Genomic DNA, 13,280 nt, shown 5'->3' on the forward strand with positions numbered 1-13,280 from the left:
GAATGAATGTACCCCCTCATTCTTTGCACAATACCCTCAACTCTCCACATTCTCGAAGATGATAGGAAATGCAGAGAGGTGGACACACCTGAAGGTGACTCTTCATACAACTCTCTCTCTTAGGAAAGGGTTTAACTTCTAACCCAGAGGGGACAGGATGTCTCCCAGGACTGCAGGACATTGTGTGAGACTATTAGTAGCTGCTGAGGCTCTTAGTCGTACAGCTGCAAGAAGATTAGTCTGTCGACAGCCCGAGTGAACTTGGACATGACTTTTCCCCAATCCTATCTTTGGATAAAAAGAGAAACAGATTACGACTAACCTATGATGTGAGAGCTCGAACAGAGGACGAGGTGGAGCTAAGCAGCAGACAGCTGAGCCCTGGGCTCCCCTCATTAATGTCCTTTTATTTCCTCTTATGTAGGCAGGTTGGTCAGGGCAGGGGATCCCACAGATTCCTCTGAAAACTGTCAAGATGCTGGGAAAACGAATGCAAAGCTGGCATAGATTGGGATGCCCACGGTTTGGATCTTCAAGGTCTGAGATAAGAAACAAAAGAGAACAAATGAGACTTTCAGGACGGGGCTGCAGTGCCAAAGACAGCGGCGTAGGTTCCTGGTTCCCAGCGCTGGCTCCACAGAGAGTGTAAATACACAACGTTTTAGACATCGTTTGGACGCAGGGAGGTGTATAAATCTGTGAGAGTTGTCCCGGGGTCACACCTGTGCTGTCACCTGATCAAAGGGAAGCACGTTGCCAGCCTAGCCTCTCCCCACTCCCCCACCCCCCAGAGAGAATGATTGTGCTGACTCCAGCCCTCCCCAGGGTCAGGACTGAGAATGACTCTGGTTTGTGGAACAGCCCCATACCCAATAGAATACCAGCATGAGCCCCAACCGCAAACCCACAACCCAAAGAACCCCCTTCTGGTTCTCTGGCTATTTGGGGACTGTGGCCACCAAAAGCCAGGTAGGTACTAAGTCTGCTTAGACGTTGGGGCCACCCTAGGGTTGACTGGGCTCTGTGTTCCTGGATTAGCCTTCGGGAAGATTTCAGAGGAACTGATGAGCTGTGGCACCTCACATCTATACACAAATACCTAATGACATTTACAAGGTGGGTCTACTGTGCCCCTGATTTGATTTGTTAGAGTCAACCGCAACTACTGCTTTTTGTTTTAGAAGGTTTTCCCTTGGTATCATTTGGAACGTGATCATCCTTAGGAAACTTGTTGGAGCCCACTAGGTTTCCTAGTGGCTGTACCCAACAGGACTGCATAAGAGGTTGACTGGACTCCGGGCCTGGGTACCAGGTGTTTGTAAGGGTCTAACTAGCAAGGGGGAGGTCTTTTGCTCTACCCCTTGGCCTTGTTATAAATAGCCCTTTGGACTAAAGCTCTGGGCCCGTTTGGGTAAGGATCCAGGGTCACTTGAGTCTATCCTGTGTTTTCTCTGTTTCTTTACCCTCTATTACTAACTCTCTTATCCCTCATTCTTTAAGAGATCCTGGGGTAAATAAGCGTGGGGGCTGGTCTCCCACAGAAACTGAAAACGATCCCCTCATAGGTCGCTGGTGGCCTGAAGACAGGGATGCCCATAAAGGGGCGAGGGAGGGAAGGAGCATAAAGGAAAGAGAAGGAAGAGAGAAAAGCCAGACAAGGGGGACGCTCACGTGGCTTTTGCAGCCTGGCTTGACGAACCCAAACTTCTGCGTGATCTGGTTTGTCCTGAACTCCTGCCATCTGCCATCCACCATTGTCTGGGCTCTGATCTCGTACTTCACCAGGCGCTCGGTTCTCAGGCTGATGGCGCTGTGCTCGCAGATGGGGGAAGGGCACTCCAAGTCGGTATGTCTGATTCTCTGCAGAGAGAGTGGCCCATCCAGTGTGACCAGGTGACCAGCCTAGTGACCAGGGTGACCAGAGCTAGCTAACAGTTCCTGACACCCAGCCTTCCTGTTTCATTCTATACAGATAGGACGGGGCCATTTCTCCAAACGGCCACCGCTGGAACCCTGTGACGTCTGAGACCTCTCTGTATGCAAACCGCTTTCAATGGACTAGGGCTTGGCCGTCAAGTCAAGCTTCCTTATTGCTGTGCTGGGACAAAGCTCCAACCATGTATACACAAAGGCCAATGAGGCTGTTCCATAATTCATCCCTTCCATTCAGTTAGGAAGATGCCTGAGGGCCTGGTGGCCAAGATTGGAGGGAGGGCCCAGGCAGAGAAGAGACTTGTTCTTGGGACACATTAGAAGGTGGTGACCACACTGGGACTAAAACTCAGATTTCATCATTTGGTCATTCATTCATTCATCTATCCTCTTATTCACTCACTCAGAGTTTCTAGGTTGGAGACTGACAGCAAAAAATAGAAAGCCAAGTGAGAGCTTGACATTTAGAGAAGAGCGATTTCTAAGCAAATCCTAAATGGAATACAGCAGTCCTTCACCACGGTACCCATCGTTGTCACTACCCTCTCTGCTGGGCTAGGAGCACAGTTCAACTGTACAGCACGTGCTTAGAAGGCACAAGTGTAGTCGAAAGTTTCTCGGGTCCCACGCCTGCCACCGCCCCCTCCCATCCCCCAGCCACTTCTAAAATAATCACTCAAAGGCTTAATACTAATTATCAACTGTGCGGCCTATGGCAGGCTTCTTGCTAGCTAGCTCTTATAACTTAACCCATTTCTATTAATCTATAAGTTGCCATGTAGCCATGGCTTACCGGTACTTCCACATCTTGCTTCTCCTGGCGGTGGCTGGTGTCTCTCTCCAGACTCCACCTTTCTCTTTCCTGTCTCTCTCCTTGGATTTCCCACCTGCCTCTAAGCTGCCTTGCCATAGGCCAAAGCAGCTTATTGATTAACCAATGGGAACAACATAGATTCACAATGTACAGAAAGACATCCCCCAGTACACAAGGCCTTGAGTTCCATCCCTAACTACCAATCTCAGATAAAACATATACAATGCTTTCTATGCCCAATCTGTTGCAAGCCCTTTGCACAATTAACACATTAATACTCTGAGGTCGGTCCTGTCCTTGTCTTCAGATGCCCTGCTGTGTCACGCTAGACAGACTCATCCCCTCTCCTACTTGTGGGCACTACCTGTCACTTCTTCCAAGTATGACCATGGGCAAAAAGAAAATATCAGCTATTATGTACAAACTGACAATGATTTGACTCCCAGGACAGACAAGCTGAACCCTGACTTTGTCAAGAGGCCACATGACATGAAAAAGAAGTCACTCAGAGTTGACAGCCTCATCTACTACCAGTACCGACCTCCCTAGCTGCTTGTGAAAATCACATGGCATCGCATCCATGAGTGTGAACAGTGCTTTTGGACATGGCCTGTGTGAAGGATGAACTAACGATTCCTCAGTTCCGTTTAATCCCGTATGAACGGGCTGGCCCTGAGTGGCTGCTTCAGAGGTGTGCCTTCCCTGTGCTCCTGCTTCTTACCTGCATAGAAAAACTGTAAGAGGTCGCATCATGTCTGATTCCCTTTATCTCAAAGAAGTATCCATATATAGAAATCCTTTCCGAGTAAGTGGTATATTCCTACATCGGGAAAGAGAAGCGACAAAGTGAGAGGGGGAAATACCATCCATATTCAAACGCAAGAGGATGCAGGAAAACCAGAGGGACACACTCAGAAACTGCCACTGCTCAGAAACAGCTACCAACTTCTTCCAATATTCCTAATCATTACTTTGTATGATTCTTTGGGGGAGAAATAACAAGTTCGGTATGGTCTGAAATGACCGGGGGGGGGGGGGGAGGGGGGGAGGGGGCTGCAGTGACTCTTGTTCTAATGTGATGGGCCTGTGAGACATGCCGTACTATTCTGCAAAAAGATCTACTTTGGTGGGTCGCTGCAGCCAGGTACTGAATCCATCTCTCAGATGATAGATTTAGATTCCAAGTCCCTGAAACATGAGTTCTTTTAAGATCTGTGCTCATTACCTTAAATAAGTCATACACCAGCATTAAATATATATGTATTAAATTAAAATATAATAAATATATATAGCAACAAGCCCAAGACAGAGCACAGCCACCCACCCCAGATCCTGTCCTGTGACTGAGCACTAAGATGCCTCACACTGGAGCTCCTTGGCCACCTGTGGTTTGATTGGAATCCACTGAAACAGCTCCGTGAACGAGGCAGGTCTTGACATTTGGACCGGAGACTTGCTGAGTCTTTGGTAGCTGTCAGCCCTTGTGTTTGTGTGTGTGGTGGTGGTGGTGGGGTTGTGATTAGCCCATGATTTCCCCAGATGTTTCCTGCTTTTAGGAAGAAAACTCTCAACTCCCAGGAATACTCTTCCATCCTGGGAAAAGCAGGGACCATTGGTCACCCTAGTGGGAAATTTGGGCCACACACATCAGATTGCTGACTGGTTTGTTCCTGTCCTCTGTTTTATCGATTTCCTAGGAGTTTGAGTGGTCAAACCAGAGGTCAGAGTGGTCATGGGTGGCCCCATAGAGCTCCTTCGCCCAGCATAGAAGGGATATCTCTTCCCCTTGGCTGGGTCAAGTTTTCAGTACCTGCCTAAAGAGCAGCCCAAACCTCAGGGCTTGTGTAGAAAGATCTTTCAGGTGGATCATGTTGCCCCCGTTCTCCAGCTGAAAGGGAAATGCACACAGCTTACCTGATGCATGGTAATGCACCCCTTATCATTTCCCATCCACCCACTCCTGGATCTCCAGGCCCCACGGTTTTGTCTTCAGACATTTACTGAAAACCTACTATATCCAAGCACTGTTCCCAGTGTTTCCAGAGCATGCAGAGGAGAGAGGAAAATGGCTAAGCAGTGTGATCAGGGGAATAAAAGATGCCCATCAATAGCATCATCATGGGAATGATCATGGTCACAAATTCAAGAGTGGGCAGGACCCTTGTGTGACATTCTACAGAGAAGATTGGAGAGTGGGGTGTGGATCTCAGGAGCCTGAGTTTACAGCCAAGGGGTAAAAGGAAGGATTGGGCTGGGTCAGGGGGTGTGGGAAGATGGAGCTGGGAACTTCCTCAGTGTCAGTCTCTCTGGCCACCTTGAGAGAGGAGTTTGAATTCTATCCTAGAGAAGCAGGAGCTCTCCGTGGAGCGGCCCTCTAATGCACAGGGAGAAGGGCACTTGGACGGTTGGTTCCAACATCACAATAAGTACTTGTGGAGCTGGCTGAATTTTAACTCGTGACTCATGCATCTTCAGAACTCAAACACTGCCCCGCTTCATCTCTGAAAATGTTCCATTGGAAATGCACAAGAAGCAGGGCAGTTTGTATGGACAATCCACAAAGCAGACACGTGGAAAAATACTTGTGTTTGCCAGTCATAAAAGAAATGCATATTTAAAGATGAAACGCCATTGTTCCCTCCTCAATTAACAAAAGTGGTCTGAAACTTAAATGCCCTATGCTGCCAAGTATGGGGACAATGGGGGTGAGTTCATTTCTTTGGGGGGGGGGCAGCCATTTGGTCCCAACATTTATTAATATATACCAGGAACAAAACTGTACATATGCTATAGTGCTAGCATTTCTACTGTGGAAAATCTCCTACAAGCAAATAATTCAAAGTACAGAAAAATAAACTATTATGTGAAAATGTGATCCCTATATAAAGGCAGTAAAGACAGTGAAATATTGACTGTGGCTGTTGCCTTTGGGTGATGGTCTGAGGGGATTTCTTTTCTCTGTAGTTTGAACAGTTTTAATAATAAGCACATTCGTATTTGTGTCTACTAGGGCCTGGGTTTGGAGGGAGGTCTGACCAAGACTCTTCAACCCTGGCTGAATTTCCAGATCACAGGCCATGTGGGACCTCGCCCTCTTCTCTTCCCCTGGAGGAGGCTCCAGATAGGCCTCAGAGACCCAGAGATTTCAAATGAGGAACATATCTCCAGAAAAGGCAAAGCTGCTTCCTTGAGAAGCCGACTCACTGCGTGATAATGGTTGGCTGTAACCCGGACCAGCCAGGACTCAGGGAAGAAATTAATGTGCCTTAACTCCTCCAGATCCTTGCCTTAGAGAGACACAAGGGGAAGTGGTTACAGGCTTGTTCAGAACACAACTTCAAACGTCTGGCTTACAGAAGGAAAAGGAGAGCCATCAGGCAAGCAAAAGGGCTAGTTTCCCTTGAATAGTTGTTGATAAATGGGAGGCCAGTATCTAAGAACCACTATGGCTGTATGCGTATTCCAAATTTATCCCTTTTTGAGGGGAGGGGGTTCGAGACAGGGTTTCTCGAGCCAGGTGTAACAGTCCTGGCTGTTCTGGATCTCACTCTGTAGACCAGGCTGGCCTCAAATTCATGAGGAGATCCACCTGCCTCTGCCTCCCGAGTGCTGGGATTAAAGGCGTGTGCCACCACCACTTCCCCATCCCAAATTCATTCTTAAAAGTAAAAAAAAAAAACTTACAGTACCAAGGAGATAGCTCAGTGGGCAGAGTGCTTGCCACGCAGGTGTAAGGATGGGAGGTCTGGGTGGACACCTGCAGACCCAGAGCTGGGGAGGTAGACAGGAGAGGCCTGGAGCAGGCTGGCTAGCTAGGCCAGCCCAGTTGGTGAGAGACTCTGCCTCAATATATAAGATGGAGAATGATGAGGAAGACACTGGATGTCAAATTCTACATGAACATACAAATGCATATGCTTGCATGCTTACACATATATGGACATGGACACACATACACACATACACACACACACACACAGACTTATACAAAGATACTTCAAAAGGAATAAAATAATCACTCCAAACTGGAGAGCAATTTCAAATTAATAAGAAATGTCTTGTACTATATACTGTTTATTAAAGTTTCAGTTAGCCAGATGTGGTGGTTCATGCCCTTAAGGCCAGCACTTGGGAAGCAGAGGCAGGAGGATCTCTGTGAGTTTGAGCCTAACCTGGTATACACAGTGAGCTCCAGGTCAGCCAGGGCTACATAGTGAGACCTTGTATCAAACAAATAAACACCAAGCCAAATAATTCTAGCATTTAAGTTATATTATTTTTAAAGAAACAGTCTCAACAACCCTGCCAGAACACACCACTGCCAAATGAGCCTTCATCGGTTCTCAGGAAACTCATGAACAGAGAAAGTTGACATCAAAGCCCCTGAGTCCGGCCAGGCAGGGCCTTTCCCTTTGAATAGTTTGCCAAGGTTTTTCCACCCTCTTGACATTACTATCAACAGACATCACAGAGAAGAAGGGAAGCAGCTGCTTAGGCTGTGCACTGGTCCTATTCAAATCTGCCTCTGGCAGGGCTGGAGAGATGGCTCAGTGGTTTAGTGCTCCTGCTGCTCTCGTAGAGGACCTGAGTTCAGTCCCAGCACCTACGACAGGTAGCTCATGACCACTGTAGCTCTAGCTCCAGGGGACTCTTTTGGCTTCTGCAGGCAATTTCACCCTCTATCCCATACAATCAAAAATAATAAATCTTTTTTTTTTTTTAATCTGCTTCTGACCAGACATGGTGGCACACACCTGTAATCCCAGCACTTGTAAGGTGGAAACAAAAGAACCAGAAGTTTGAGGCCAGTCATAACAAGTTCAAAGCCATCCTGGGTGACATGAGACTCTGTCTCAGAAAACAAAAAACAACAGTCAGTGAGATGACTCAGAGAAAAGGGTGCTTGCTGACAAGCCTGATGGCCTGAGTTTAAATCCTCAGGATTCGTAAGATAGAGAGCGTCGACTCCTGTGAGCTGTCCTCTAATATGTTCCTGTTTTTATTTTCCCCAGAGTCCCGAACATGTCCATAAATTACAGAACGCATCACCCCCCAGTTCAAGCATTCCAGCGTCCTGGCTGCAGTCCCGCCTGGCCAGGGGCTGGGGTTACAATGATGTTATCAGTGTCGCAAGGGCATCTAGAAGCAGCTTGCCCTGAGCTCCCTGACTCCATCAGCCACTCCCAAGTCTTCAGCTATTACCACATCCCACAGATCTGGGAATGGCTTTGAAATAGTTCTCAAAAGTCCTTCTAGATGCGGCTATCTCGCAGAGTGGCCCTCCTGAGCTGCCCGGAACATACAGACAATATTTTCCTCCTCTTTCCATATCATGTCACCTTTCCTCCACCCAGAGCATGAGGAACAGGCAACAAAAGAAGTCCCAGCTGAGGACGTAGACCTGGCACTTTAGGGTTCATTGGACAATGCCTCTCAAATGTATTCGTATGAAAAAAATGGGCCCCTGGTGCATGCAGTGAAGGAAACATCGAGTTAGTTTGTGGGAAACTGCCCCGGTGTGTGTCATGAGGGGGAATTGAAAGCATTACCCCAAGCCTCTTGTACCACATCAGGTCAGCCAATTAGAAAGGCAATAAACGGCAGTGAACTCTTCTGGTCTCATCTCTGCTCCGTATTCACCGCAGGAGGGGACAGGAAATGAAGCTGAGGTTAATATGTTTAGCCTGAGCATGTTAGGAACCAGAGACGAGGTGGCTCACAGATGGCTGGAGAGGAGAGAGCCAGGCTGGGCTACGCTTTGCAACAAAGTTGGAGCAGAAGTGACTGAGGACTTCTAGAGAACTGCAGTCTAGCTGATAAAAAGGGGGAGCCACACTGCAGACACCCGGAAGCCTGCCCGCATTTCCTTCCCTAGAGAAGACCGGAAAGCATTTCACCTGCTGGGACAAATGGTTCCAGCAGGTGAAATGCTCAAGAGAGAGCCAGTTTCTCTCCCAAACTGCCAAACAAGTGAAGTGACCTAGAAGCTGATCCCATGCAGCAGCAGCAGGCGATTCAATTAGATGCTAAGAGAACAGCCTCGGGCTATGGGGGTATTATCCAGCTCAGGTGGTAGAGGGGCTTGCCTAGCATGCATAACTCGACAGGGTCAGATCCCCAGCACCACATAAATGGAGTGTAGGGAAACATAATCCTAGCACTTGGGAGGTGGAGACAGGTGGATCAAGTTCAAAGTCATCCTCGACGACATATTGAGTTTGAGGCTAGCCTGGGTATATGATACTCTGTCTCAAGAAAAAGGAAAGAGATGGGGGGGGGGACTTTGGGTGGCGACACAGGCCTGTAATCCCAGAACTCAGGAGGCTAAGGCAGGAATCATCACAAGTGTGAGGCCAGCCTTGGCTGTCAACTTGACACACTTGGGAAAAGGGACCCTCAGCTGAAGACTTGCCTCCATCAGATCGATATGTGGGTATGTCTGTGGGGGCATTTTCTTGATTGCTAATTGATGTAGGAGGGCTCGGCCCACTGTGGTTGGTGCCATCCCTAGGCAGGTGGACCTGAGCCCCATCAGAAAGCTAGTAGAATGTGAACCTGGGCGTAAGCAGGTAAGCGACTTTCCCCCATGGTTCCCTTCTCCCCCTCTGCCCTGACTTCCCTCACTAATAGACCTGGAAGCGGAAGCCAAATATACCTTCCCTTCCTAATTTGCTTTTGGTCATGATGTTTATCACAACAAAAGGCAAACAATGATAGCGCTTTCTACCCACCATGGTATTCATGGAACTTCCTGTTAGCCCCCATTTTACAGCTGGGGTTCCTGAGACGGAAGTCATATATCTTGGAAGTGACAACCCCAGGGAGCATTCCTGTTGCAACATCTGCTGGGGCTTCTGGGGAGTGTCTGAGACATCATCTGCTGGGGGTTCATCCCCAACAGCCTTCCCATGCATGCAGCCACATGGGTGGCGACACTTACCACTGGTGATGCCATGCAGACGCAGACAAAGGAAGAGGGGCGTCCAGCTCTGCCCAGTATCCTGTTCCAGAAAGCAGCACTTCTTGGGAAAGCTTGGAAGAGAAGAACAGAAAGCCTTCAGAAAACTCCCCTCTGGAATGAGTGAGCTGCTGAAAGCCATGACCTAGAGACCCAGCAGGGCTAGACAAGGCAGAAGTACAGACGCAGGGACCACTTAGATAATAAGAAGAGATGAGTGGTTACATTCCCCTCTACCTTTGAGCCACAGGCTCAGAGGCTCACAGGCTACTTGAGAGGCTGAGGCAGGAGGATGGCAAACCATACATGGGCTATAGAGTGAATTCAGGTATGTATCCCTAGAACATACATATTAAATGAATGACAGCATCCTATGTCATTCACAGAGGATTTCTCTACATTTCCCCTTTGAGTTTTACAAATCTGTGGAACAGACAAGGTAAGTTCTGTCAGCTCCATCTTACAGAAAGCTGAGACTTGGCTAGGCTTTAAACCCCAGAACTGAACATCTGACTCCTTAACAGATGCTGCCCTTGCACTAAAAACCAAAAAGGCTCTGGTAGTAGCCATTGCTGGTAGAATTAGGAAGAACCTGAGAGCCAACTCTGGATCCCTGGTTTCACTACCAGTTCTGTGACGGCCAGTGTCAATGCTAGTGCTGATTAACTGCAACACTGGCTGAAGGTCAGGAATGGGTAGAGAAGGTCAGATTTCCAAGGGAAAGATGTGCTCATGGAGGCTCACACCTACCACCCTTGACACATGGTAATCAGTGAGCTGCCGCTTAAATACAGTCAGATGCAACCACACAGCAGGGAAAGGCCAGGCCTAGGGGAAGCGTGTCTTCCTCAAACACAGAAGCCACGAGGTTCCCATTTTGCTACACCACTTGGAGTGGGAAGGCTACTGGAGGAGACCCAGGGCCGTGACCTTCCCTTTGGGAAGCACTTGAGCAGAAGGACTGTCAGCCAGACCCTCTCTGGACAACCATCCTGTCTCAGAGAAATGGGGAAGAGCTTTGAGACAAGCACTCGAACTCCATAACCCTGGGAAAGTGGTGAGGACACAGACGGTTAGGGCTAGTCTGAGAGGTTATGGTCAGCTCATCAACCAACCCATCTGGGGGCCTGGAGCCAGGCACACCATAGTCCGCTCCTAGCCTGGACACCCATCCGTCATGTGACTGAGCCTGTCTGAGCTTAATTCTCCTCTGTGGAGACAAGAGCCACGTGTGTCTCCTATGGTGGATGGAAGAAGCCGAGGTGACAGTGCTTGGGAAGTACCAGGCACAGTTGCTGGAACGCAGTAAAGTCTTCTGTGCCTCCTAAGTCCTCCCAGGGCCCAGGCATGTTGGGAACATGGAGTTGCTCCTGGCGACATTCATCATCATTGTTGTCCAAACTCACAGAGATCCACCTACCTGGTGGCCTCTGATTTTCTAAATTCTCCGAGGGCCTGAGGGGGTGTGACCCACACTCTGGAACCAATCCACCTCACTCTTCTCCTATGGCTTGGTGACATCCTCTGACTATGCCACCACACAGGTCTAGCCCAGCACCTTTCTACCTGTCTTGATGGTGACAGCAAACTTCCATCTGATGTCACACAACAGGAGCAGGTGGGCTGCCTGGCTGGGGACCTCCGACCTGGCTGTGCTGATGGATTCCAGGGCTTGTCCAGCTTGTCTGCCCAGCCACTGTGCTCTGTCTGTGCAAAGACCTCATGGATGGCTCTGCACTTTTCAGGAGCAAACTGTATAAAGTTCCTCAACCCTCAAGGATTGGACCCCTCAGGGAAGACAGTTCCTGGAAACTCAAACACAAACTGGTCACCTCTAGGTCCTGCTTTCAAGGTGTACTCTCCCCAGACCTCCTGAAAGATGGTGCTGGAGGCAAATCCCCTTCTGAGGTCACAGACTGAGATTTTAAAGACCATTCCAGCCACACTTTTCTCATTTCCTTCTTCCCACCATCTGCTGGGGGCAGTGTCCCTTCCTGATGGTAAGTGTGAGGCTCACAGCTCTACTGGCCCTGCATTTCACACCTGAGCCACTGTGCGGTGGAGGAATCTGATGCTATACCTGGGCGTATTGGTTACTTGTTTGTTTGTTGCCTGACAGAAGCATCTGAAGGGAGAAAAGGTGGTTTTTTGTTTTATTTTGATTGTTTTTTCCCCTCACAGCTTCAGAGGGATTTCAGTCCCTCATAGGAGAGAAGGCATGGTGGAATCTGTGGTAGAGGCGTCTCACATCCTGGTAGGCTAGGAAGCCAAGAACTCAGGCTGGAACCAGGGTCAGGCAAAAAAAAAACAAGCCAGAGTCACAGGCCCATAACTCAGGCTACCTGAGAGGCTGAGGCAGGAGAATGACAAACCATACAAGGACTACAGAGTGAGTTCAGACCAGTTTGAGTAACAATGAGACATTATCTCCAAATTAAAAGTTAAAAAATGGGCTGGGATTACAGCACAGTGTTCTGGTGCACGCCAAGCATACATGTGACACTATGTCCCATGTGCATGCGCGCGCATGCGCGCGCACACACACACACATACACACACACACACACACACACACACACACACACACACACACACACACATGGGCCACACACTGGGGACCAGGTATTAAAAACATAAGCCTGTGAGGGCATTTCAGATCCAAACTATAGCACCGCAAACACAAAGAACTACAATTTCTGCTCCTTCAGGAACCAGATCAGTCAAGTCTATAGAGAATGGAGGCGAGGAAGGAGAGGGCTTAGGCTAATGAACATAAAGTTTCAGTTTGCCAAGGCAACAAAGTTCTGAAGATGGTTCATGATGCCACTAAAGTGTAGACAGAAGAAAGTTGAAAAAGGCAAATTGTATGGTGAGTACATTTGACCACAATTTAAAAAAAAAGATTTAAGGTTTCAGAATTATTTTGCTTATTTGAGAAATATCTGAAACCCCCATACACATAAATAAATAAATAAATAAATAAATAAATAAATAAATAAATAAATAAATAAATGATATATATTTAGGGTTTTTTTTTCTAGACTGAGTTTCTCTGGGTAGCCCTGGCTATCCTGGAACTCACTATGTAGACTAGGCTGCCTCTGCCTCCCAAGTGGTTAGATTAAAGGTGTGAGCCACCACCACCACCCAGCAATAAATAATATTTTAAATGGACTTTGAAGTTTCCTGCCTTGTTCATGATCAAGTATACGGGTTTTACCAGCTGTTTGCTTAGTTTTTGTCAACTTGACACAAATTAGACTTGCCAAGGAAGAGAGAACTTCAGTAGAGGAATCACCTCCATCAGATTGTCCTGTAGGCACATCTGTGGGACATTTTCTTGATTAACAGTTGATGTGAGAGCACCCAGGACACTGTGGGCAGTGCCACCCCTGGGTAAGTGGTCCTGGGTGGTGTAAGAAAGCAATCCAGACAAGCCAAGCTAGTAAGCAGAGTTCCATCATGGTCTCTGCAATGGCTTCATTCCCTGACGGCCTATACCTGGAAGCTAACATCAGCCCTTCTCTCTTCGGGTTTCTTTGGGTCTGGGTTTTATCACAGCAACAGGAAAGCAAA

General features: G+C 48.1%; 1 protein-coding gene across 3 annotated transcripts in view; it reads right to left on the bottom strand.

Moving 5' to 3' along the window:
• Nucleotides 1-387: 387 nt before the first annotated feature.
• Btbd16 (BTB domain containing 16) overlaps nucleotides 388-13,280 on the bottom strand; it is a 53,437-nt gene continuing 40,544 nt past the window's right edge. For all 3 annotated transcript variants that reach the window (XM_037209894.1, XM_037209890.1, XM_028868323.2), the window contains 6 exons: nucleotides 9,687-9,778; nucleotides 5,951-6,033; nucleotides 4,557-4,634; nucleotides 3,468-3,566; nucleotides 1,672-1,860; nucleotides 388-539 (listed from right to left, as the gene is read on the bottom strand). In XM_037209894.1, coding sequence (XP_037065789.1) covers nucleotides 471-539; nucleotides 1,672-1,860; nucleotides 3,468-3,566; nucleotides 4,557-4,634; nucleotides 5,951-6,033; nucleotides 9,687-9,778 — 610 coding nt within the window. In that variant the 3' untranslated portion in view covers nucleotides 388-470. The remainder of the gene's footprint in view (nucleotides 540-1,671; nucleotides 1,861-3,467; nucleotides 3,567-4,556; nucleotides 4,635-5,950; nucleotides 6,034-9,686; nucleotides 9,779-13,280) is intronic.

This window comes from Peromyscus leucopus, chromosome 1 (genome assembly GCF_004664715.2).
Source record: "Peromyscus leucopus breed LL Stock chromosome 1, UCI_PerLeu_2.1, whole genome shotgun sequence".
Taxonomy (NCBI): Eukaryota; Metazoa; Chordata; class Mammalia; order Rodentia; family Cricetidae; genus Peromyscus; species Peromyscus leucopus.